The 26,037-nt window shown below is 43.2% G+C and overlaps 1 protein-coding gene across 2 annotated transcripts in view; it reads left to right on the plus strand.

Moving 5' to 3' along the window:
• The window catches only part of PPP1R42 (protein phosphatase 1 regulatory subunit 42), a 79,280-nt gene extending 57,907 nt beyond the window's left edge, over positions 1–21,373 (plus strand). For both annotated transcript variants that reach the window (XM_075125150.1, XM_075125151.1), the window contains one exon: positions 21,012–21,373. In XM_075125150.1, the coding sequence (XP_074981251.1) occupies positions 21,012–21,096 (85 nt within the window). In that variant the 3' untranslated portion in view covers positions 21,097–21,373. The remainder of the gene's footprint in view (positions 1–21,011) is intronic.
• The last annotated feature ends 4,664 nt before the right edge of the window (positions 21,374–26,037 follow it).

Genomic DNA, 26,037 nt, shown 5'->3' on the forward strand with positions numbered 1-26,037 from the left:
CAAGAGGGAGTTTTTTTTGCTCGCTCGTTGAATGAATGTCCATCAAAGAAGAGTTTGGATAAATGAAGCACCACAAAAAGACTTGTGTGGGGGCGGGGGGGTATGACCCTAGCAAGCCCCCAGTGGACAAGAAAACATTCTTGAACAATTGTACGGACCTTCAGCAGATGCTGACACATGGAGAATGTTCGGACATCAATAATAAAGACCTTTATGTGGAATTGAACACCCTTCACATTTTGCAACACAGGAAGCACTCTCCACTCCAAGTTCTCCAATTCATTCATGATGCAGAGCTGAAGGACACTTTTCCTAATGTATGGATAGCTTTGAGGATTCTGCTCATGCTGCGAGTCACAGTCATGAGTGGTGAGAGCTGCTCTTCGAAGCTCAGGCTCATCAAAACATATCTTGGATCGATGATGGCCAACGAGAGACTGACATCGCTTGCTATTTTATTGCTTGAAAATGCCATTGGACAGTCTTTGGATCTCTCTGACGCTATGAGGACAAAGGCGAGAAAAGTGACTTTTTGAACTAAAGGACTAGGGTTAACATTCTAAGGCAGTGGTTCTCGAAGCCGGTCAGCTGCTTGTTCAGGGAAAGCCCCTGGCGGGCCTGACTGGTTTTTTTACCTGCCGCTTCCACAGGTTCGGCTGATCGCAGCTCCCACTGGCCTTGGTTTGCCGCTCCAAGCCAATGGGGGCTGCGGGAAGCAGCGCGGACCACGGGACTGGCCTGGGGAGTCTGACAGCTGGGCTGCAAATGTCTTGAAGGATGACAGAAAAATGAAAATAACCTTTTGGCTGCCACAGGTGGTTACATCAAAGGGCAACAGCCCAGCATGGGAAAACCATAAGCAGGACCGGCTGAATCTGCCACAGAGCAAGGAGCAGCTAGTGAGACTATTTTGGGCATTCGTCCTCCCACAGTGCGGGTTTCATCATCCCTCTGCCTCCCTTTCTTCACTGGACAATTTTGTCTCCTTTCCATAGCCCCAGGGGACGCCCAGAATTTTGTACACAGGGGAAAAGAAGGGAATCCCCCTCTCAGAAAGAAATTCCTTCTTGCGCTAGGGAGCAACTCTTGGATTTGGCATGAAAAGTGCCTTTATCTCAGATCCTGCCATCTTGTAAGACCCAGGCTGCAGCTTCAGTGTCCCCTTACAGGCACTCTGTCCATTCTCAAAGGCACAAAGATAAAAAGATGCCTATTAGCAGAAGATATTTTCAGAATTCTTTATTTGATTCAGGTTCCCAGTCCCCACTCCCCTAAGGAGTAAAAATTTTAAAAAGGGGGAAAGGGTTCAAGAAATTACCTCAGAGACTTAAAAAACTGGCCTGTTCCTCTGGGGATAGCAGCTTCCCAGCCTCATTACCAGATGATGCCAAAGCTCAAGGCTCTGCTCACAAGGTTTTCATACATGGAAAGAACAAGCACAATAAAAGGAATAGAATTGTTTATGTGTCTGGCTCTTCTTCATCATCGTTTAGTTCATTTTTATCCTTGTCTTCAGGGACATCACCAAAGAAAAAGAAGGTTAAAAAATCTGTTCAATCTAAGTCCAAGAGAGGGAAAAAAGGAGTCAAGAGGAAAGTCAGGATCATCTTCACAGGAGGCAGGTAAATTCTCAATCTCAGAGTGTGAATCAGAGAACGAAGAGAAACAAAGAGAATCTTTTTCCAACTGAATCATTTTAGAAGATATTATGAAAGGTCATTAGATACTTGCGTTTCCATCAGATGAGCCGATTAGAAAAGATTCTAAATAGGAAGGAGAGGGGATTGGTACAGAAATTACAAAAAAGAATTTTCCATCTAGTTCAAAATCTGAATCGTATTTCCCTTCACATCTTTTTTGAAAAAGTAATTAAGGCCAAATGGGAAACACCAGCAAAATGTATGAGGTTGTGCAGGCATGCTAAAAATTTCTACAAAGTGCACTGTAGAAAAGCAGACTTTGTGTCTCCTCCTAGTGGATGGGGCAGTTTCAGCTCTAGTCAAAGACACTACTGTGCCAGTGGAAGGGAACTTGTTCCCAAAAGAACTCAACGACCACAGAATGGAAATATCACTGTGCTATATGTTTAAGGATGCATGTTCCTCTCTGAGGGCTTTTTATCTCTGAGGGCTTTTTCTGTGGCCACACATTTTGGAAGAGCAATACTGGCCTGGACTGATAATTTGACAGTCAGATTGCCAAAAAAAGTCTAAGAAATCATTGTGGTTAAGTTCAGAGTTAAAGAAAAGCTCAGTGGCTTCAGCATTCATAGCTGATGCAGCCAGGGATGCTTTGATGTTTTCAGCAAATGCCATGGCCTCCAGGGTGATGACCAGATGGCATATCTGATTATGAGCCTGGAAGGGCAATATACAGGCCAAAATGACGTTAGCCATTTTGAAATATTCAGGATGTCAATTATTTGGGGGGCTATTAGACAAAGTGGTGGTAGAATCCTCAGATAAATCAAAAAGACGTTAAAGAAACTCTCCTAACTTCAAATCCAGGAAAAGGGATAGCCAGCCTCTAAATATCCTTTTTGTGTCTACTCCTCACAGTTTGGACTGCACGACTACAGCAAAAGCAACTGGAAAAAGTCTAAGCCTGGAAACGGGAGAGACCAGTTTTCCCACAATGCAAATTCCGATAATAGAAACAGTGCCTGACTATGGGCAGTAAACTTCTGACCTAGTGGGAGACTATTAAAATTCAAGAACCAACGGCCTCTCTCCATATTGGACAGACTGGTCCTGGATATGCATCATAGAATTTTCAAAGATACCAAATCATAATTTTTGCCCTTCTTTAATACCATCAAATCCCCCCAAAATTTGAAATATGCTAAAGGCCATAGATCAGATTTTTCAAATTGGCATAATAGAGAGAGATCCTGAGGTCGAGATGTTCTGTGGCTACTGCTCAGTCTTGTTCCTGGTACCCAAGAGTTTCAAGGAGGACAGAGTGGCGTTGGACTTAAAAACCTAAACAAGTTCATAAGAGGGGGCAAATTCAGGCTGGAGATCTGGAAGTCCATGGTGGCAACAATCTGCCTGGTGGATTACCTTACGTCAAGCAATCTGAAGGAGACTTGTCTTCATGTGCTAGTTCACCAGGTACTCAGGAAATTTCTGCGATTCACTCATGGGACCAGCCATTTTCAGTTCAAAGTGCTGCCTTTTGGACTGTCATGCACACCTCGAGTATTTACAAAAGTCCTTGTTGTTCTGATGGATTTTCTCAGACAGAAAAGGTTACAAGTCTGTTCTTTCTTGGATGACTTTCTAGTGAGAGCCTTATCAAAGGAGCGGTCCACTCAAGCAACTAAACATTGCAACAGCAGGGATTTATAGTAAATTTTGGAAAGTGTCATCTTCAACCACCTCAGAACCTATTTCATCTTGGAGTGTTGATATATCTGTCAACCAAAATATGCGCTAAGATGAGATCAGCAATTACTCTCCTGAGGAGGTGCCCAGTGATGTCAATAGACACCCCAGTGGGTGTTCTAGGGATGATCATGTCCTGCATAGGGAGAGTGCCTTGGGCATGAAAACATATGAGGACTCTCCAGAGTTTCCTTCTGTTCCTTCCCTGCCATTTTCTGATATTTCTATCTTGAAAAGTGAACGTTCCATCATTTGTGTTGAAATTCCTGGATTGGTGGATGAGTCCAGAAAGATTCCCTGAAGGGATGGCCATGGTGGAGCCAGGGTGGTCTGTCATAACAACAGACGCCAGTCTGGAAGGATAGGAAGCATTTTCCAAGAAGTTGTGGGTCCAGTGACATGGTCTTCAGAACGAAAGAAAAGCATAAATTTTCTGTGCTCTTAAACCACTGACCTCAGCATTGCAGAATGGTCATATTCTGGTAATTATGGGCAGTACCTCTATGATTACATATGTAAGCTATCAGGGAGTATGAGTTCAGGGATCTACAAAAGGAAGCATCATCATTGATGCAGTGGGTAGAGGCCTATCTACAGTCTATCAGGGTCTTGTGCATCAATGACACCAGCAGTGTGAAGGCTGACTGGCTGAGCAGAAGAAAAATTGATCAGGTGAAATGGACTCTTCAAAATGAATACTTCCAGTTGATCATCAAAAATTTTGAAGTTTCGATCCTGGATCATTTTGAATTCAAGGCAAACCATAAGGGTCACCAATACTTTGCAAGCAAAAGGCAGCCAGGAGCCTTAGGCATAGATGCTCTGTCACTCAAGTAGCCAAATTGGCTTACTTTATGCTTTTCCCCCAGTACCCATCTGAGACATTCCCCTGGTGTTATCTGGACTGGTGATCTGCTAGGTCACTCCAATCCTCGACCATAATTATATATATGAAATTACAACCTATAACATTACTATAACAACAATGCTCAGTGCATCATGAGCCTTCCAAAGACACCTGACATGACAAACTTTGCATTGGATACCACACAATCATATTATAAAGATGAGCATGGGGGTGCAGGGTGTTCCCCCAAGGTACAGAGCACATTGGCTGGCCCTTTGGGGAGCAGTCTCCCAACCCCAGGACTGTACATATGCAGAAAATCCAGCTCCCCTTTTGGGGTTATCCTGTGTTTCCCCCTCCCAACACTGTCCCGTAGAGGGCTGTGATTTGTGCTCTCTGGGCGAGGTGTGTCTACCCTTTGCTCAGATGCACCTTTTCCCAGCAGCTTTTCCATAACTACTCCCTGTCTCTCACCAGCCTGGGAGAAAACACCCCCCTCTCTGTCAATTGGGTCATCTGTATTCTGGCAAACTACCATCTGGCAATTTCCTGGTCCCAACTCCTCTGTTATCACAGGCATTGGAGTTGCATCTTGATTTAAAGAGACACAGTTACGTTCCAAAAATTTATCAGAAATTGCATCCTGACAAACTGGGACCTGCACTGGGGTACCCTCCGCCATCCCTTTCTCTGTCCCGGAGAAGTCAGCAGTGTGACTGCTCCTCTCCAGGAGGTCAGTTACACAGTTCCTTCTCAAAACCTGGGTCACAGGCTGAGTGCCTGGGTGCACCAGTGCTGACTCAGCCATTCTGTCCTGGGCATCCTCTCCCAAGTGACTAGTGAGGAGACATTCCTGTACCCCCACTATTCCTTCCCCAGTTTCCTCCTCTGGGCCCCCTCCTAAGACACATTTCTCTGTGCCTAGGAAGGGTTCTATCCCTTGTTCATCTGCAAAACTCTGCCAGCTAACACCTGGGACAGTTTGCTTAATCACTGACAACACCTCTCCTGCCCCTGAGCCAAACTACAGAGTGTCACACCATCATCATCAGGGTAATATAGAAAATCAGAAAGGAAGAAGCAGAAATGATCTTTGTGACCTCCCATTGGCCCTGGCGGCTCTACTACATGGTGTAGTAGAGCCAGAATGCACCAGAAGGACAATCCAGCTCCACTATACCACTGTGACCTGCTCTCTGCAGCATGGGGGTAGGGTTAGAAAGCAGCATGGGGGCAGGGTTAGAAGGTGAGACTGGCAGGGAGATGCTGCAGTTTAAGACTACACCACTGTTTGTGAACATGTCAGTGGAGCCACCATTGTTCTTCAATACAAGGCCAGATTTATTATCTAGTGGTCCAGTTCTTCTAGATTTAATTTGCTTAAATCCTTGTGAAACTTGATATTTGAAAGGAAGTTTCTAAAGTGAAAGGGTTACTCTGCTGGTTTCATTGAAATGCTGTTAGCATCTAGAAGAAAATCAACAACAAGGCTTACTCAGGGATCTGGTCTAAATTCAAAGTTTGGAATAGAGAGAGACATATTTAGCATTAAGTAGCCAAAGTGTTTCATGTTCTAGAGTTTTTACAAGATGGTTTTGATATCAGGTTGCAGGCTAATACCTTAAAAGTATGTGTTTTTGCACTGTCTGCAATTTTGAATATATCCAGAAAATCTTCCATTTTCCATCAAAGGGACATACAGTATTTGACTATCAAAATGACCTTTTTGATCACTATCACTTTGGCAAGAAAAGTGTCAGAACTGGGAACTTGGTCAGTTATCCATCCTGCTGCATCTTTCACGGAGATAAAGCAGTTTGAAGAATGGGTCCCATCTTTATTCCAGTGGGGCACCAGATTTCACTCAGTATGAGTGATGGTGGTCTCATGGACTGAGAAAGCAATGAAATCTGTAAAGCTGCAATTTGGTCATAGATACACTTACCAAGTTTTACAAGAGAGATACTCAGCCTTCAGCCCATGCAGCCTTTGGCAGGCAGGTCCTGCATGCTGTAGTGATTCCTTAGAGTAAGGGAATCCTTTTTCTCTGTGACATTATTTTGCACCTTCCCTCACAGGCACCAACTTTTCAATCTGCTGGGGGATGCTTGACCCCTGGCTCTGCCCCAGGCCCTGCCCCCAACTCCACCCCTACCCTCAAGGCCTGCCCCGCCGTTTCCCACCCCTGCTCCATCCCTACCCCACTTCTTCCTGCCCGGTTCCGCCCCCTCCCCTGAGCGTGCCATGTCCCCACTTCTCCCTCTCCCTTACAGTCTCCATGAATGCCACAAAACAGCTGTTCGTGGTAGACGGGAGGTGTGGAGAGGGAGGAGGAGGTGCTGATCTGTGGGGCCTGCCTGTGGGCAGGAGGCACTGGGGGTGGGTGGGCGGGAGCTGATGGGGGGCTGCCGGTGCATGCTCCGCACCCACCATTTTTTCCCCATGGATGCTCCAGCCCCGGAGTCAGCGCCTATGCCCTCCCTTGGAATTTTGTCACTGCTGAGAAAATCCCACACTGAGAATTTGTGGACCTACGCCTGAGAGAGAATGGCAGAATTTGTGGTTGCTTACCTGAATATGTTCCTTTCTTCGAAGGGATAGGTCCACAGATATAGCCCTCCCTGAAAAAGTGAGATCTGTTTAACTTATGGTTAAAATTCTTTGCAGTAGTTAAATTTTTCTTGTTCATGATCTTCTGATGTTGAGTATTATTTTGGAAGGTGCTGATGCAGGACAAGAGATTCATTTTTTGTCTCAGCAGCCCAGAAGGGCTAGTTTTGGAATCATCTCAAAACTGAGAGGGTTTCCGGAATTTGGGAGCTCGTCCCTCATCAGCCATCCAATCAGCTTTGATTCTGCCCCCTACAGCTACAGACAGGTGACAACCCCTCACTGAGGATCTGTGGGCATATCCCTTTGAAGAAGGGAAAATTTCCAAGTAAGCAACCACAGATTTTTCCGTTGCAACACTTAACTCATATATCTGCCCTCTCGCTCTTTTAAGAAAACTGCAGTATCTCATCTGAACAATAGTTTTGTGCCAAGATTGCTGCTAGCCTTGCAAATACATAGACCATTCCATTTTGGTTGCTGTGCACAGGCAGATTGAATTTAATACTTAATCACTGACTTTGAGCCAAATCCTGATCAGCTTACTCACATTCCATTGAAGCCAGTGAGTCGTGAATAAGATGAGGATTTGTCCACATTTTAAAATAAAATGTTTAATAAAATAATATAAACAAGGAAAAGATATAAACCAGAAGAATGTACCTTCTCAGAGCTATGCTGAGGTATGACATAATCATAAGTCCTCATATAGTCCATTATTAGACCAAAGGGCTTGGGTCATGGGCAAGTCATCCCCATGCAGAAAGTGAGCATACTGAACAAATATATATATTGTTTAATTGAAATTAAGTATCAGATCAAACTAAATCAGTGAACATTTATGCTACTTTATGTGTTTGTCACTGTAAATTATTCTGACAGATGTTTCCTCTCTTTTCATACATTCTAGGTCATGTTTGACCCTTGGTATCTTAAAAATAGATATTAAATATCTTTTTAAAACTACATATAAGATCCACTGAGGATTGTGCATAACTTGAACAATGAAAAAGCTAATTTTTGCTTGATTACTTAAATATGTCACTGAAATGAACATTACATGGATAATCTATCTTTTTTGCTAATGTAAAAATAATAGAAATTTTATATTGGTTAAAATGTTAGTTTTAAATATGCATAAAGAAATTTGAGTATTGGGGGATGTAATTCAAATAAAATAAATCATTTAAGTATTTTAAAGATACCTAATACTTCCCAATGGGATACAGCACTATTAATTTTCCCTGAATAGAGAACTTGTTGAAATTCTGATGTTGTAAATTGAAACTGTAATTATCAGTTTCTGCCCACATTTTCTTGCTAATAGAATCAATATTTTATAGGTTTGCTATTCAGAAGGTGTTGAGAAAGTCCTGTGTTGCCTACTTAATATGTGTTTATATAACTGGGAATAATGGCAGTATCTTTAAATGATGTAACTATCAGGAAATGAGTGGTGAAAACCCTAGTATCTGCCCTTGCAACTATGCAAAATCAGCTCTCCTAGCAGCCAGCCATTTCCTGGTGGCTAGTTCAAGAGTTGGAAGTATTTGGGGTGATCAGTTTTACTTCCACATCCCCTCAGCTATTAGTCACATGCTCCTTGTCAAACTCAATTGCATACCTGCAAATGCCTTTGAATTGTGTTGTTCTGTGTACTGTGGTTCTTTGTAAATTACATAGTCCCCAGTATGAAATAAACTAAACATATGATCACATAAAATTATACAACATGTTTATCATGTATAAACATGTTTTCAGTTTATTATCGCCAGCTGGCTCAGATAGTACAATACACACAGTGCATACCTTAGAACATTTTTTGTGGATAATTGATAATGAGGTTATATTGATTATGCATCCAAAGTATGACCTTTGGAGTCACACTTTCATTTGATGTTGTTTTTTCCTACCCCCCCCCCAGATGTTCTGGTTTAACTTGGATTTAAACTTGGAGAGTGGTCAGTTTGGATGAGCTATTACCAGCAGGAGAGTGAGTTTGTGTGTGTATGGGGGTGGGGGGGATGTGAGAAAACCTGGATTTGTGCTGGAAATGGCCCACCTTAATTATGCACATTGTAGGGAGAATGGTCACTTTGGATGAGCTATTACCAGCAGGATAGTGAGTTTGTGTGTGTGGTTTTTGGGAGGGGGGTGAGGGGGTGAGAGAACCTGGATTTGTGCAGGAAATGGCCCAACTTTATTATCATGCACATTGTGTAAAGAGTTGTCACTTTGGATGGGCTATCACCAGCAGGAGAGTGAATTTGTGTGGGGGGGTGGAGGGTGAGAAAACCTGGATTTGTGCTGGAAATGGCCCACCTGATGATCACTTTAGATAAGCTATTACCAGCAGGACAGTGGGGTGGGAGGAGGTATTTTTTCATATTCTCTGTGTATATATAAAGTCTGCTGCAGTTTCCACGGCATGCATCCGATGAAGTGAGCTGTAGCTCACGAAAGCTCATGCTCAAATAAATTGGTTAGTCTCTAAGGTGCCACAAGTACTCCTTTTCTTTTTGCGAATACAGACTAACATGGTTGTTACTCTGAAACCCTTGGTTAATGTAGACTTCAGATTGCCTGGTGGTATCTCATACCTTTCCAGAATGTTGATTTCAGCAAGACTCAAACCTCTGAAACCAGGAAATACACAGTTGAGGTACACATCAAAGCAAACTTAACTCAGGCCCCCTGGAGCTGGCAATAGCCATTGGGAATTATCTACATGCACTCCAGCTAGATTCATTGTGTTAGATGCAGTTGTATTGCATGGTGGAAGAAAAAGTTTGAAGTGGCTTGGCAAAGCTGTGATTATGATATAAGGAAATATGAGCAGTCCTGCCCCGCTCAGGAGGGGTGGGTCTGAGCCCTTCTGTCTGTTCCATGTCTTCCCACCGCCACCGGAGTGTGTGATCAGAGGAGAGAGGTGCATGTGTACTGTGACAGATACAATATGCCTCATTTCAGTCATGAGTTCTTAGGATCTGTCTGTAGCAGTCCACAAGGCATAGGGATTGTCAGCAGCTGGGTGGGATGTAAGAGTGATCTGTAGGTTTAATGATGGCTAAGTGAAAGTAAACTGTTAAGTGGAATCCTGAGTGAAAGGTGAAGGGTTTGCTAAAAGGGTTGTAAAATTTAGCAGGTGTGGTGGTGTTTCTGTAGGCTGAGTGTTTGAGTGTAGAGCAGGTATGAGTGGCTCCTGTTCTGTACTGTTTACCTAAGCACAAGTTTTGCCTTAGGAAAGAGAAGGTGCTAAGACGCTGTCCTATTTGCCATTCCCTGAATGTTCTGCACTGTCTGCAAAGGCAGAGGACGAGTATGTGTGTTATGGCCGTATTGGGGCATCACTCAGAGGATAGAGCTAAGGTTGCATTGGCATGTACCTCACCTCTTTATCTCCTCGTCTTCAGAGGTTTGAGTTTTGCTGAACTTGATGTTCTGGAAGGGCACAGGATATCACCAGGCAACCTTAATTCTTCATTAAATAAGGATATTTTTGTCTGTGAGTTTCCTACATTTCTCATTTTTTTTAACAGAATGAGAAATATTTTTGGTAGGAGTAGAGTTCATTTAAGCAGTTGTAGTTATCATTTAGGTTTGCAGTTGAGGTGTTACTATGGTTAGCTAAAGGTAAAGAATGTTATGTGATTCCTAAGTGGTCCGCCCTCTGCTGCACACTTGTCAGATTGGAATGGTGATAGTGGTCGTGCTTTGAAATGTTTGGAGGGTGAAGTTGCTGATAAGGCAAGTCTATGGTCCAAAATCTTGACAGTTTTATTCCATGTTGGTTACAGTAACTTTAATCAATTAAGAGAAGACTGGTGTATGTCTCTCCTCCTTTCCCACACCATTCCCTGCAACATATATCCCCGCACCAACATTTCCAGCTAATCCCTCCCCTTCCCATCTCATTAAATCAGTAGCACTTTAAAAGCCATTAGCATGTAAAACATTGTTCCTTGCTATCTGGTGGCCTCTGCTGCTGCATAACATACCACAGGCAGAAACTTACTGGAGGGTTGCACATTCCCTTGGTTACGTAGCCCAAGCTGTATGCCTAGCCAGGTCCTGTGCCTCCACTAGGCCCCTCATCCATGCTTTGGCGAGGCCTCCATAGCCATGCCCCTGGTCCACTCAGTTCCCCCCCACACACACACACACACATTTCATTTCAACCACTTTACATGGGGTGGCATCTAACTTAGCTTTGTATTTCCTGGTTTTCAAATGGGAGAGCAGGCAGAGGGGGTCAGATTCCCCAGATCCTAGCCCCCTTGAGAAAAAGTAGAGGGGCTCAGATGGGATAGGGTCCCCCAACTCACATGGGGGGCAGGGAGAGGGACTCGGAGTACTCTAGCAGGGCAGGGGACCCATTTTCTAGCACACACACACAGAGGGAGAGGCTAAGACCTCCTCAGAGCAGCAGGGTCCCAAGATTCCAGCACACACACAGGAGGGGAAAATGTAATGCTGATAGGCTGCCTAATTCTCTGTACTGCTCTTACCAATCAACCTCAGCTAAACTAGTAAATGGACGATAAAAACTAATATTGTACTTAAGTGTTTATTGAGGGAACTGCATTGTTCATGACTGTGAAGAGTCACCTATGCAGCTTTACTTTACAAAAAAGTTTGAGATTCTAGACTTTACATGTGAAATCAAGAAAATACTTTTATTTTAGACTTTGAGCCCTTTCAGGAAGAATATATGCAACAAAGTACAGACACTGCTTAGTTATATACCTATACCCCTTTTGACCTGGTTTTGTATTTCCTGGTTTTCAAATGGGAGAGCAGGCAGAGGGGGTCAGATTCCCCAGATCCTAGCCCCCTTGAGAAAAAGTAGAGGGGCTCAGATGGGATAGGGTCCCCCAACTCACATGGGGGGTGAAAGTTTGTGTCCCTGTGGATGTTCCCCTTGGGCGTAGAAATTGACGATGGAGTCTCGTATTTTCTTTGATGCAGTCTTATTTATTTGCAAGTGTGGCATGGTGGACTAGGTCCGGAGGCCCTCTGCTGGAGGCCTTGTGGCCCTGTATCACCCTGCCCCAAAATAGAGCATAGAGAAGTCCTCCAGACAGCCTAGAGTGGCTACAGAGGAGCGGTCCATCAGAGGGGCTGATGGAGCAGCCAATCCGGGGCCAGAAGGGCCCTATATAAGACAAGCAGCAGAACAGAGAAATTCAGTTGCTGTGTGGAGCTTGATGAGGGAAGACTGGGTGCCTAGATGAACACCAGCAGGACCATGGACAGCTCACTGCAGAGAGCTCATCAGACAGAACAGAGCTAAGGGAAGGCTGCCAAAGACCTGGTGCCTGGCTGGCTGGATAGAATAGCAGCAGGACCATGAAAAGGTCAGTACGGGCAGGCTGACCCTGGGGAACTGAGCACAGAACCTAGCCAGACCTGAGGAGGGTACTGAGATGGGCCCTGCTCGTCTAGTTGCAGACTGAGCCCAGGGAGGGCTGCTGACGAGGACACCAACTGAGGGTATTGAGATGGGCCCTGACTGGGTGGTTGAAGAAGGCAGTGCCTCTGGGAAGAAGCCTAAGATCTATGGCCCCATACCAGGGCCAAGATAAGAACTTGGACTGTATACCCTGGAAGTGGGGACAGTGTATATGGCTCCGTCAGAGGACTGAGTCGCTGAAGACCCGTGAAGAGAACCATCAGCTGGGGGGGGGTCTCATGACAGGTGGGTACTGCCCCAATATAAGAACTAAAACCAAAAGCAGGCTCACACCCAAGCAACCAAAGTGGGCTGCCTGTGAGAGGTGGGTGCTACCCCGAGAAAAGACTGTGATTGCAGGTATATCGGCCAGAGAAAAGGGGATGCTTGTGAGAGGTGGATGTTGACCCTGTTAGCGCAAGGAATATAAAAAACCCTGTTTCGCTGAACACAGGAGTAACCAAAACCAAAAGGAAATAGTTTCTTTGCTTACAGACCCAAGCCTCTTTAGCTAGCACAAAACCAAAAGCTTCTCTAGCTTCTTCAAAGCCAGGGGCACAACTGTGGGGGGTGAAATTTGGTCCAGAGCTGGAAATTTGGTCCAGAGCTGGAAATTTGGTCCAGCGGCCCCTCCAAATTTGAATGGTGTTGCAACTCCATGTGCCTGGTTTCCGCCCAACCTTTGCAGTTCTTTTGACACCCAGGACACTGGGCATTCACAGACCGCATGGAGAAGCAGAGTAGGGGGCACCAGGAACCCTCAGTCCCCAGGAAGATGTGAGGATTGGATCTGGGCTTTTGGTGGATCCTGGGGAAGCAGAGATGTTGAAGGGTGATGGGATCTGCTGTCCCAGAACTGCCTAGGCCCTGGTGGGGATGATGCTTTTCAGCTTGATCACCTCTCTGGATAAGAACTTGGGGCTGGATGTGGGGCAGAGAGACCAAGGGGCTGGGTGTGGGTGGGGACAAGCTTGGAGTAGTGTGTGGGGAAGAGTGCGGGGCTGGGTGTGGGGCAGCAGGAGGGGAGTACGTGTAGAGCTAGGTGCAGGAGGTAAAGGGTGAGCACATGGCTGGGTGTAGAGACAGAAAGAGAGCTCAGGACTGGGTATGGGGAAGTAGCTAAGGGAGAGCTCAGGGCTAGGTGCAGGGGCAGAGAAAAACATGATGGGGTGAGTGTTTGGGGCTCAATACTGGGGGAGAGTGTGAAGGAGAGAGCTTATGGCTGAGTGCATAACAGGGGAGGGAGAGTTTTGGGTCCCTCCTTAGGAAAATTCGGGTTGCACCCCATAGCTGGTGTCATACACCATGTTTGTCAGGTTGTCTCTCTGTCCGTCTTGCTTCACTTTTTCTTGTGTGTTCTCTCTGGTGCGCATTCACACACACACACCTGGTCAAACAATACCCCATTGAACCCTCTGCCCCCATAATGCTAATTTCTGGGCGTACTACATTCTGCCTTGTTTTAGGTGGGTCTCCTTAATGTTTCTTACAGCTATCTTGAATGGTGTGTTCATGCCTGTTAGTCTGAACAAGAATCCAACCCATTCAGTCTCTCCACAGGATCTAAATTCTTCACAAAATTCTTAGCTGTGAGGGCTGCATATTTAAGGAAACAAGGATTCACATCTATCCATATCTAGACAATTGGCTGATCTAAGTCATGTCCCATCTGGATGTTGCTGCATCAATTAACTTTGTCCTCTACTTGTTCAAAGAATTGGGCCTAATGATAAACTACAGAACATCAACAATCAACCCACTAGAGACAAGAGAGCTCACAGGAGCTGTAATCAATTCCAAATCAGCAAAGCCAGACCTTCCAGAAGAGATTTCAGTCTATCCAGACAATCAACTCCAATATCAAGAGAAATCCATTAATGCAACAGAGATCCTGTTTCAAACTGTTAGGCCACATGTCAGCTTGCACTTACGTGATGCCACCATCCACATTTCCCCTGTATCCATTTCATGGCTGGTTGAAATCGGTGTATCAATCTATGAAACATCAAATGAACATGTTCGTCTTAGTCACACATCATGTCCTGTAGTCGTTAAATTGGTGGACAGATGTTCAGAATGTTCAAAAAGGGAACCCTGTGTTCCTTCACCTAGTCACAGACACATCAAGAACATGTTCGGGTGCTCACCTCAACCACCTCCAAATGCATGGAATATCGTCCCAGAAGGAGATGAGTCTCCACATAAATGTCCAAGAACTCCAGCCAATCAGATTAGTCTGCAAGGCATTCCTCATAGCTTTAAAAATGCCACCATACATATCTTCACAGACAACACATCTTTGATGTATTATGTAAACAAGCAAGGAAGCACCTGTTCATCACCTCTGTATCAAGAAAAAAGAAAAGGAGTACTTGTGGCACCTTAGAGACTAACCAATTTATTTGAGCATAAGCTTTCGTGAGCTACAGCTCACGTCATCGGATGCATACTGTGGAAACTGCAGAAGACATTATATACACAGAGACCATGAAACAATACCTCCTCCCACCCCACTCTCCTGCTGGTAATAGCTTATCTAAAGTGATCACTCTTACAATGTGTATGATAATCAAGTTGGGCCATTTCCAGCACAAATCCAGGTTTTCTCACCCTCCGCCCTCCCCCCCGACCCAAACTCACTCTCCTGCTGGTAATAGCCCATCCAAAGTGACCATTCTCTTTACAATGTGTATGATAATCAAGGTGGGCCATTTCCAGCACAAATCCAGGTTTTCTCACCCCCCCTTTTTTTTTTTCCTCCAAAAACCACACACACAAACTCACTCTCCTGCTGGTAATAGCTTATCCAAAGTGACCACTCTCCCTACAATGTGCATGATAATCAAGGTGGGCCATTTCCAGCACAAATGTCACCAGTCATGAATGATCCCTGAAGAACTCCATCCTCACATTAAGAAAAGGAGTACTTGTGGCACCTTAGAGACTAACCAAAACCTGTCATCCTCACATTGATATTTCAACAGTGGGGAAATCCCACACTAGACTTACTTTCCACCAAAGAAAAAACAAAGTGCTTGGCCTTTGGCTTCAGGGAGGCGTGAGCCCAGGATCCATGCAAGATGCTTTTTTCATACCATGGAATCAAGGTCTTATGCATGCATTTCCTCCAATTACTTTAATATCCTGAGTCAGACAGGATGCAGCTATATTGATCCTGATAGGTCTTTATGGCCGAAGCAATTCTGGCTCATGGATTTCTTCTAAATATCAACTCAATGTTCAGTAGCACTTTCAGACTGTCCAGACATAATATAACTGAACAAAGATCAAACTCTTGACCCAGACCTGAAATTATTGCATCTGACAGCCTGGATGCTGGCTGGTTAAGTGCCACTGATAGATACTGTTCATTACAGACACAAGAAATCCTATTGCAAAGCAGGAAGCCCTCCACAAGAAAAAACTTACTCAAAGTGGGAAAGATTTTCAACGTGAGCAGCCCCGTGCAACCATGATCTGTTGCATATTCCTATTCCCATGATCCTTGATTACATTCTGCACTTAAAGCTCACTGGGCTCTCAATTAGTCTGCTTTGCAGCGATTTTGGCATGCCACCCTCCTGTCCAGTCATGCTCATTTTTTTTGCTAAGCTATTATCCAGATTTTTACATGGGTTGCTTCGCACTGATCTATGATTAGGAAGCCCCCTCCTGAATGCTTTGTACACCACCTTACTCAAGATGGGCTTTTTGGTCAGCCAGAATTGTCAGTGAACTACAAGCTCTCATGGCCAACCCTCCTTTTACAACATTCCACAGAGATAAGATAGTATTGAGACCTCATCCTAAATTTAGTCCCAGAGTTGTTTCAGACTTTCATTTTAATCAATCTTTTAATCTCCCCAATTTCCAAACCCAGACTTCTCCCCTGGGAATAAGAATCTTCATACTTTAGATATTTCCAGGGCCTTGCTATAGTACCTGAATAGGACAAAGCCCGTTAGACAATCCCTCCATCTTTTTGTTTCCAAAAGTAGCACTTCTAAAACACAAGCCATTTCTTCTCGGAGAATATCTAAATAGTTTACCCAGTGTATTTCAATCTGTTATCATAGGCTGATATATCTCTTCTTCTCAATATCAAAGTTCATTTGACTAGCACTCAGACTGCCTCATTTTCATGCTTCAGAAATATCCCCATATCTGAGTTCTGCAAGGCGGCCACTTTGAGTATTCCCTTCACTTTTATTAAATATTATGCCCTTGACCTGACCTCAAGATCAGTGCCAAATTTGAGAGAGCAATGCTAAAACACTATTTAGTTAGTGTCAGCTAGGACTCTTCAATCCCACCTTCCAGATGGGGCCCTGCTTGTCAGTCACTTAGTGTGGGAGCCACATGTACAAATACTCAAAGAAAAAAAATCATACTTAGCTTGCAGTAACAGTCCTTCTGCTAAATGTTTTGTCAATGTGGATCCCACACACTGCCTTCCATCCCTGCTTTTTTTGAGTTTTCCTTAAACTGAGATTCTGAATTAGTGAGGGAACTGAGCTCTCGCTGTGGGTGCTCTACCCTTTATGCCATTGGTTGTGGAGAGGTGAGGATGTGCAGGATGCAGGCGTGTCTCAACAGATACTGCTATTCCGAGATTCTGATCTTGTGCATGGATATCTAAAATAGGATCCACATGGACAAAACATCTTGAAGAACCATAATTACTGTATGGTAAGTAACAGCTTTTCTCTAAAATGTTTCTAGTGTATGTGATTGGACATGTCCATTACCAAATATTTTGCAAGTGAACATGTGATGTGTGTGTGTGTATATAGTGGAATTTGATCAGCTGAGTGCATATTTCAATGAACTCCACGGCTTGTTTCTAGAATGTAATATAAATTTATTTTAACAGTGAGTAAGAATTGTATAGCTGTAAAGTGCTCTGAGTTCAGATGCATTATAAATGTTTTTTATAAAAGTAAGTTAAAATACTATCAGCTTCTGAGCACACCATGTGTTGTCCTTCAAGCTCTGATCTTTGGTGACATTGCTGCTTCAACTTTCTGATGCAGCAGGCTACATTAGCAAGGGAGCTAAGTGTCTGTGCTGAGACGGCACTTCAGTGCTGGTGCCCTGGTTCACCCAGGAGTTGAGGTACCAGTGCCATAGGTAGCTGAGTGGCTCTGCCAAGGTATTGTTCTTGAAGGGCGACCAGGCAACAGCACCAGGCAAGTTACCTGTCTGCACTGAAAAAAAAAAATGAGGAGTACTTGTGGCACCTTAGAGACTAACAAATTTATTTGGGCATAAGCTTTCGTGGGCTAAAACCCACTTCATCGGATGCATACAGTGGAAAATACAGTAGGAAGATATATATATACACACACAGAGAACATGAAAAAAATGGATGTTGCCATACCAACTGTAACAAGACCAATTAATTAAAGTGTGCTATTATCAGCAGGAGAAAAAAAACTTTTTGTAGTGATAATCAGGGTGGCCCATTTCAAACAGTTGACAAGAAGGTATGAATAACAGTAAGGGGGGGAAAGAATTAACATGGGGAAGTAGTTTTTACTTTGTGTAATGACCCATCCACTCCCAATCTTTATTCAAGCCTAATTTAATGGTGTCCAGTTTGCAAATTAATTCCAATTCTGCAGTTTCTCGTTGGAGTCTGTTTCTGAAGTTTTTTTTGTTGGAGAGTTGTGACTTTTAGGTCTGAAATTGAGTGACCAGGGAGGTTGAAGTGTTCTCCGACTGGTTTTTGAATGTTATAATTCTTGATGTCTGATTTGTGTCCATTTATTCTGTTGTTAGAGATTTTCTGGTTTGGCCAATGTACATGGCAGAGGGGCATTGTTGGCACATGATGGCATGTATCACATTGGTAGATGTGCAAGTGAACGAGCCTTTTATGATGTGCCTGATGTGATTAGGTCCTATGATGGTGTCCCTTGAATAGATATGTGGACAGAGTTGGCAACAGGCTTTGTTGCAAGGATAGCTTCCTTGGTTAGTGTGTTTGTTTTGTGGTTGCTGGAGAGTATTTGCTTCAGGTTGGGGAGCTGTCTAAACGAGGACTGGCCTGTCTCCCAAGATCTGTGAGAGTGAGGGATCGTCCTTCAGGATAGATTGAGGATCCTTGATGATGTGTTGGAGAGGTTTTAGTTGGGGGCTGAAGGTGATGGCTAGTGGCGTTCTGTTAGTTTCTTTGTTGGGTCTGTCCTGTAGTAGGTGACTTCTGGGTATTCTTCTGGCTCTGTCAATCTGTTACTTCACTTCAGCAGGTGGGTATTGTAGTTTTAAGAACGCTTGATAGAGATCTTGTAGGTGTTTGTCTGAGGGATTGGAGCAAATGTGGTTGTATTTTAGAGCTTGGCTGTAGACAATGGATCATGTGATGTGGTCTGGATGAAAGCTTGAGGCATGTAGTTAAGTATAGTGGTCAGTAGGTTTCCAGTATAGGGTGGTGTTTATGTGGACATCGCTTATTAGCACTGTAGTGTCCAGGAAGTGGATCTCTTGTGTGGACTGCTCTACGCTGAGGTTGATGGTGGTATGGAAATTGTTGAAATCCTGGTGGAATTCCTCAAGGGCTTCTTTTCCATGGGTCCAGATGATGAAGATGTCATCAGTGTAGCGAAAGTAGAGTAGGGGCATTCGGGGACGAGAGCTGAGGAAGCGTTGTTCTAGGTCAGCCATAAAAATGTTGGCTTACTGTGGGGCCATGCGAGTACCCATAGCAGTGCAGCTGACTTGAAGGTATACATTGTCCCCAAATGTGAAACAGTTGTGGGTGAGGACAAAGTCACAAAGTTCAGCCACCAGGTTTGCCATGACATTATCGAGGATACTGTTCCTGACATCTTGTAGTCCATCTTTGTGTGGAATGTTGGTGTAGAGGGCTTCTACATCCATAGTGGCCAGGATGATGTTTTCTGGAAGATCACCAATGGATTGTAGTTTCCTCAGGAAGTCAGTGGTGTCTCGAAGATAGCTAGGAGTGCTGGTAGTGTAGGACCTGAGGAGAGAGTCTACACAGCCAGACAATCCTGCTGTCAGGGTGCCAATGCCTGAGGTGATGGGGCGTCCAGGATTTCCAGGTTTATGGATCTTGTGTAGCAGATAGAATACTCCTGGTCATGGTTCTAGGGGCTGTCTGTGCAGATTTGTTCCTGTGCTTTTTCAGGGAGTTTCTTGAGCAAATGGTGTAGTTTCTTTTGGTAACCCTCAGTGGGATCAGAGGGTAATGGCCTGTAGAGTGTGGTGTTAGAGAGCTGCCTAGCAGCCTCTCGTTCATATTCCGACCTATTCATGATGACAACAGCACCTCCTTTGTCAGCCCTTTTGATTATGATGTCAGAGTTGTTCCTGAGGCTGTGGATGGCGTTGTGTTCTGCACGGCTGAGGTTATGGGGCAAGTGATGCTGCTTTTCCATAATTTCATCCCGTGCACGTCGGCAGAAGCACTCTATGTAGAAGTCCAGTCTATTGTTTTGACCTTCAGGAGGAGTCCACGCAGAATCCTTCTTTTTGTAGTGTTGGTAGGAAGGTTTCTGTGGATTAGTGTGCTGTTCAGAGGTGTGTTGGAAATATTCCTTGAGTCAGAGACATCAAAAGTAGGATTCCAGGTCACCGCAGAATTGTATCATGTTCGTGGGGGTGGAGGGGCAGAAGGAGAGGCTCCGAGATAGGACAGACTCTTCTGCCTAGCTAAGAGTATAGCTGGATAGATTAACAATATTGTTGGGTGAGTTAAGGGAACCACAATTGTGGCCCCTTGTGGCATGTAGTAGTTTAGATAGTTTAGTGTCCTTTTTCCTTTGTAGAGAAGCAAAGTGTGTGTTGTATATGGCTTGTCTAGTTTTTGTAAAGTCCAGCCACGAGGAAGTTTGTGTGGAAGGTTGGCTTTTTATGAGAGTATCCAGTTTAGAGAGCTCATTCTTAATCTTTCCCTGTTTGCTGTATAGGATGTTGATCAAGTGGTTCCACAGTTTCTTTGAGAATGTGTGGCACAAATCTCTCAGCAGTCTGTGTGGTATGTAGATTGTAATGGATTTTTTTACCTTCAGTCCGCTTTAACCATCCATACAATACACCAGCATGAATGTGCATGAACAAAATTCAGTTATGCAATCTCTGCATAAAAATTAATACCAAATTTAGATCAATCACTAACAAAATTCATTGACATGAGTTTTCCTAAACATTACTGAAAAACAGATCTTGCAGCTATTTTTAATCTGATACTATATCTCATTTAGATACATGGATACAAAATCATGCACAGAACTTTGTATAATACAATTATGAAAGCTACACCAATCCTGTAATACATGATAAAATAACCAATAACTGTAGTCAGAGTTCAGGGTTGCTTATTGGTTGTTCAGGATGATTGTACATATATGTGAGCTATCAGTGTTAGAAGGGAGATAGTCTGTGGTTCATAAGGGGAACTGATAAAATGAGTTGCAGAAAAGATTTTGAATGACGTAACTGTTTATTTCCTTGCTTTTTCATGTTTTGCCTTGATGAGCTCTGCAGTCTAGCAAGCTTAACTCAGAGTTAAAGAACTTTTTTGTGGGGGATTGATATATAAATGCACATTAGCACATGCTGTGTGTGGGGCGGGGGGTATACATTCAGGGACAATGAATGGTAAATGTTAAATGTGATTTTGACCAACACATTTGACTTTATTAGAAAAAATGTGATTGTGCTTAACAGTATGTTTTTATTTTGGTAACAGTCACCTGACCTTGAAAGAGTCTCAGAGTTCACTGCCAATAAAAGATCTATTGGAACCTCATCTCCTCAGTCAGATACCCCTGTAACCAGAGACTGCAGAGACAACTACATCTTTGTTCACTTAATTCTCAACAGAATTTTTTGCAACATCATAATTTGAGTATATCAGAGCCAGTGATGAAATGATCCAAGCAAGAGCCGAATATTTTAATTCAGAAAACACTAAAGAATAGTTTGTACAAGAAGATTTTCCTTTTTTGCTCACACAGGAGAGTGTCACCACTATTTTCATAATATGTGTGGATGCATTAATTTATGCTTATTTTATGGTAATATCTTCTGAATAAAAGGCTTTTAGTTTGGTGATAGTTTCATTTATATGAGAGAAATGCTATAACTACCAATTATATAGATTTTGCTTCCATTAAAATCTGAAAATTATTAAGAGGTATTCAAATACAAATTTACATGGATAATCTTGACAATTTTCAGTCTGTTTTGAACTTATTTTGGGGGGAAATATTTGTTAAGATGTTTGTGTTGAGGCAACTCAATTATGTCAATTCCAGTCAATCTGCTTTCAAGCCTGGGCACAGTACAGGAACTGCAGTAGTTGCATCAATCGACCTCCGGGCAGTAAATGAAGACCAAGTGTCCATGCTGATTTTTCTTAGATCTATCAGCAGTCTCTGATAACACTGATCCTAAAATTTTGTGTAAATGATTGTGGTCCTGAACAACCTAGTTAAGACTGCTCTGAGGAGCTCCCTCTTCTAACAACAACAACAACAACAAAAGTCAGAGCTGGGCAATTACTCACCTCGCCTTAGGGCTCTCTCTCAGTGAAGTACCACAGGATTCCATCTTATCACCCGTCTTGCTCAATGTGAGGCCATTAAGGATCTGTCTACACTGTAGTTAAAAACCCAGGGCTCTGTGTCAGCTGACTCAGGCTTATGAGGCAGGGGTTAAGGGGCTATTTAATGGCAGTGTAGACATGTGGGCTCAGGCTGGATGGGCATCCCAGAGCTTAGGCTCCAGCCCAAGCCCAAAAGTTTACACTGCCATTAAACAGCCTCTTAGCTCGAGCCCCATGAGCCCAAGTTGGCTAACACAGGCCAGCTATGGTTGTCCGATTGCAGTGTAGACTTACCCTAAGAATGTGAGTGAAGAGCTATGGCCTATGGTGACTTTGATATGCCATTGACATTTAGATCTAAATTTCATTTGGTCTGACCTGACTCGTACAGTTGAGTTATTTACTCACTAGGGAAGCAATCAGAAGAAATGGCAGAGATTATATCATCCCTCTGATTGAGCAAGTTTGTTACTCAGGTTTGCAGTATGAGGGTTCTGTTAAATATTAGCAGCTCCAGGATGTCCAAGTTACAGCTGAGGTCAAGACTGGTTTTTTTCATCCATGCTCACAAAGGAGAGCATTACCTTCTCTTTTGAATGCTGACCTCACTGCTGGTATTAGTGCCTTTGTCATCTCAAGCTTAGACAGCTACAGTATGCTCTACATTAATACATTTTAAGTAAGGCTGTTGATTAATTGCAGTTAACTCACACGATTAACTTGAAAAAATTAATTGTGATTTAAAAAATTAATCATGATTAATTGCAGTTTTAATCACATGGTTAAACAACAGAATACCAATAGAAATGTATTAAATATTTTTGGATGTTAATCTACATTTTCAAATATATTGATTTCAATTACAACACCGAATACGAAGTGTACAGTGCTCACTTTATATTATTATTTTATTACAAATATTTATTTGCACTGTAAAAATTATAAACAAAAGAAATTGTTAAGTAAGTAGCAGTTCCCCTTAATGATTTTTAAAATAAAAATACAATACAATATTTCAACTATTATAGTATGATATGAGATATATTCTGTACTACTACATCATTTAATAAAGTAAAAAAAAAAATATAAAGAACGTTTTGGAACAAAACAAATGGAAAATCTGGGTTTTGACCAGCTCTGATCTTCACATTTCTGTGCTTACCTGTTCCCTGTGGGCCCTGTCCTGACTTTGACTTGTTAGGGAAATTTAATTACCATCAGTAGGAGTTTTGTGCATGGATCAAAGCCAGTATATGGCTTTAAGTCCCCTTTGAGACATATCTGCTTATTTTAATAAAATAAATTAGCTTTTGCTGCAGTTGGGGGAGTGGAACTAGTATTGCTACTGTATTGCCTCAAATGGACAAACTTACTAGCTAAATCCTGTTCCTAGAATTGGCTGTTGGTGATGATAAAGCAGAAAGAATGCAGTTTGTATTTCATAGACTGCATGGTACTTGCAAAACCAGAAGATTATCCTTTAATTTAAACTGAGCAGATGTTTGGGTTTTTTTTACGTGGTAGCCACTGCTGGAAGAACTGTTTCTATTAGTCCTTTTTCTTACCAAAATCACACTCTAACGGAGGCTCCCGGTTTAAATCGCATGTTCTCATTTAAAATAGGCCCTGGGGAATTGTGGGAAGGGGAGGCATGGTTTACCAGCCTTTCAGAAAGAAGATTGCAGTTGCCTTGAATCTAAACCTTGAGCTGATAGGAGGAATATGCATTGAGCCAGGTCTGTCATTACAAATTAGGATTCTCATGCGGGATGAAAATCTAAGCAGGATAAGGAGCCGCTGTATTCTTCCCCTGATACAGAAACAAGCCAGTGCTGGTTTCCTGAGTAAGCCCTGCAGCGGCCAGGGTGGGCTGTCCAGCCAGGGGTCGATGCGCCCGCGCCTCCACCCCAACCCCACCGGCATGTGGTCTATTCTGCAGTGAACACTAGGGTCCACGTGGGCTTGTTGTGACTGACACCGATTCTTCCCCAGCTGTTGTGGCAGGTTTCCTCTCCAGCAGCTGATTGCCAGACGGCAATCGGGGAGTAGCAGTTTAGCCCAGGAACAGGAAGGCAGGAGTAGATTTAAAAACCTGCACCCAGCCACAAACCAGCCAGAGGCCCCATAGGGACAAGTGTGGGAGGCGAGGGGCAACGCGTCGGGTTGGTTCCATTCGGGTCCTCTCTGGGCAGCACCGGCAGCTTACGGGACCCCTGTAATCACCTCTTCTAGGTGATCAGCCAGTTTGACCCACCGCGTGGGCAAAGCGCCTCTACCCATCTGGGCCCTTGTGCCTGCGGAGACGTGACAGCCTCTGCGAAATTTGCAACGTTTTATACAAATCAAATATTGGCGAATAAGCTTTTTTCCTGCCATCTCAGTTCAAAGGAAGGGAGCAGGCAGGCAGGGAGCGCATGCATGTGGCACGATGAGCATCCCTGCCCTCAAGTCCAGCACGCTGGGCGCTTCAGCGTAGGCTTGGAGGTTGGCTGGGGTTTCTGATGGCCGCAGGCTGCAGACTCTTACCGGAGGGATGAGTTTCTCACTTACAGGAGGAGTTTTTTGGGGGGGTTGAGTTGGGTTGTTTTAATGCCTTTTTTTAGGGGGGGTGTCGGTCAAGTGTGGGGTCTGTAACTTTCAGTTATGTTACTGCAGACGGATATAAGACACTTTTCGACTGAATAAACTCCCTCCGCAAGAACAAAAATGCTACCATAGAGATTCACTTACATACAAAAGATGAATATTAATAATAAATAATAATATAATAAATAATAACGGTTTTGTAGTATTCTTCGTATTTAATTCCAAAACAGTCTCGTTTTCCTTACAACAGCCTGGAAAAGGTTACTACTTAATATTATTTCAGACTTGCACTAAGAGGGACTAGTGATCACCGATGAGCCAGAAGAACCTGCAGAGAAGTATTATATTTACCCGTGGTTGAAAAGAGTATATAAAATCTAAGGCAAGATCATCACCTCGTATAAATCGCCACAGCTCTGAAGTAAATGGCTTTATGACTATACACCACTTGAGGCTCTAGTCCAGCATACACAAGGAAAATATCACAAATGCTTTAACGATGCCTTCCTCTCTCTTCCTAGTGAATCACTTCAAATATGAAGATTTTATTTGCTTAATTTAAAAAGAATCATAATGAAGTAATTACTACTAACCTCTCAATATTAGGAGTTCCCTTCACAAGGTCCTTCACTAGGCATTGCTCTCAGCCTAGAGCATCTGGAGCAAAAGGGAATGTAAAAATTTATCTTTTAGAGTCAAATATATTTGTCCTAAATTATTAGGACTATTAGTTCTGTCTTAAATAACTTAATTAAAATGGACAAGTCAGTCATATTAAAATAGACCACCCATTTTAACTAATGGACATCGGTGAAGGAGAAAAACAATTAACTGTACTTTGAAACATCTAAAACCCAGTTCTTGTTTTGATCAGTCTGAGTTTTCTCTTCATAACTTTGACCAGTAAATACTATTGTCCGGTAATTAATTTGCTGGCTCCGATTACATTGTGTAACAAGCACAGAATGTCATATGTTTTATTCCTTTTATATGGTAGTAATATAATCTTGCTACCCAGCAAAACAGGTCTGATTTAAACTTCTTGAAAGAGTCTCTTTGGATAATCAGTAATAAGAAAGCTTTACATAAAGTGGTTCTGTTAGACAATGATTCCAGTGGAGAGAACATGATGGGAGTAAAATATTAGTTAATATCTTAGTAGTAGGAATACAACTATTTTCAGATCACTGTAAACCAATCCAGTTGTAGAGCGGATGGCAGCATCATTTTCAAACCGACAGCTGTCTTCCTATTTCTGGCCTTTGTTCTTGAAAGGCAGATCTGGAATACAGGTTGATAGAATTCCTTGCGTTCTGCACCTTACACGTCTCAGTCCCTCATCTTGTTCATGTAATGTCTAGTTTATTCTGAAGGAGTTGTATGACAATATCTTTTCATTTCTAATTAAAGAGCACCTCGCCAACATTATATATATAGCTTAAAACGGCTATCTCCACCTATTTTTATTGGTTTGAGATTTGGGTTCTCATAAATACTGCAGGAGCCAAAGCCCCCGATGGAAATATTTGGCTTAGCCATTTTCCCAATACACCCTATGAACCCTGTCCTCTAAATCATCCCT

The sequence above is a fragment of the Caretta caretta genome, chromosome 2, assembly GCF_965140235.1.
Source record: "Caretta caretta isolate rCarCar2 chromosome 2, rCarCar1.hap1, whole genome shotgun sequence".
Classification (NCBI taxonomy): domain Eukaryota; kingdom Metazoa; phylum Chordata; order Testudines; family Cheloniidae; genus Caretta; species Caretta caretta.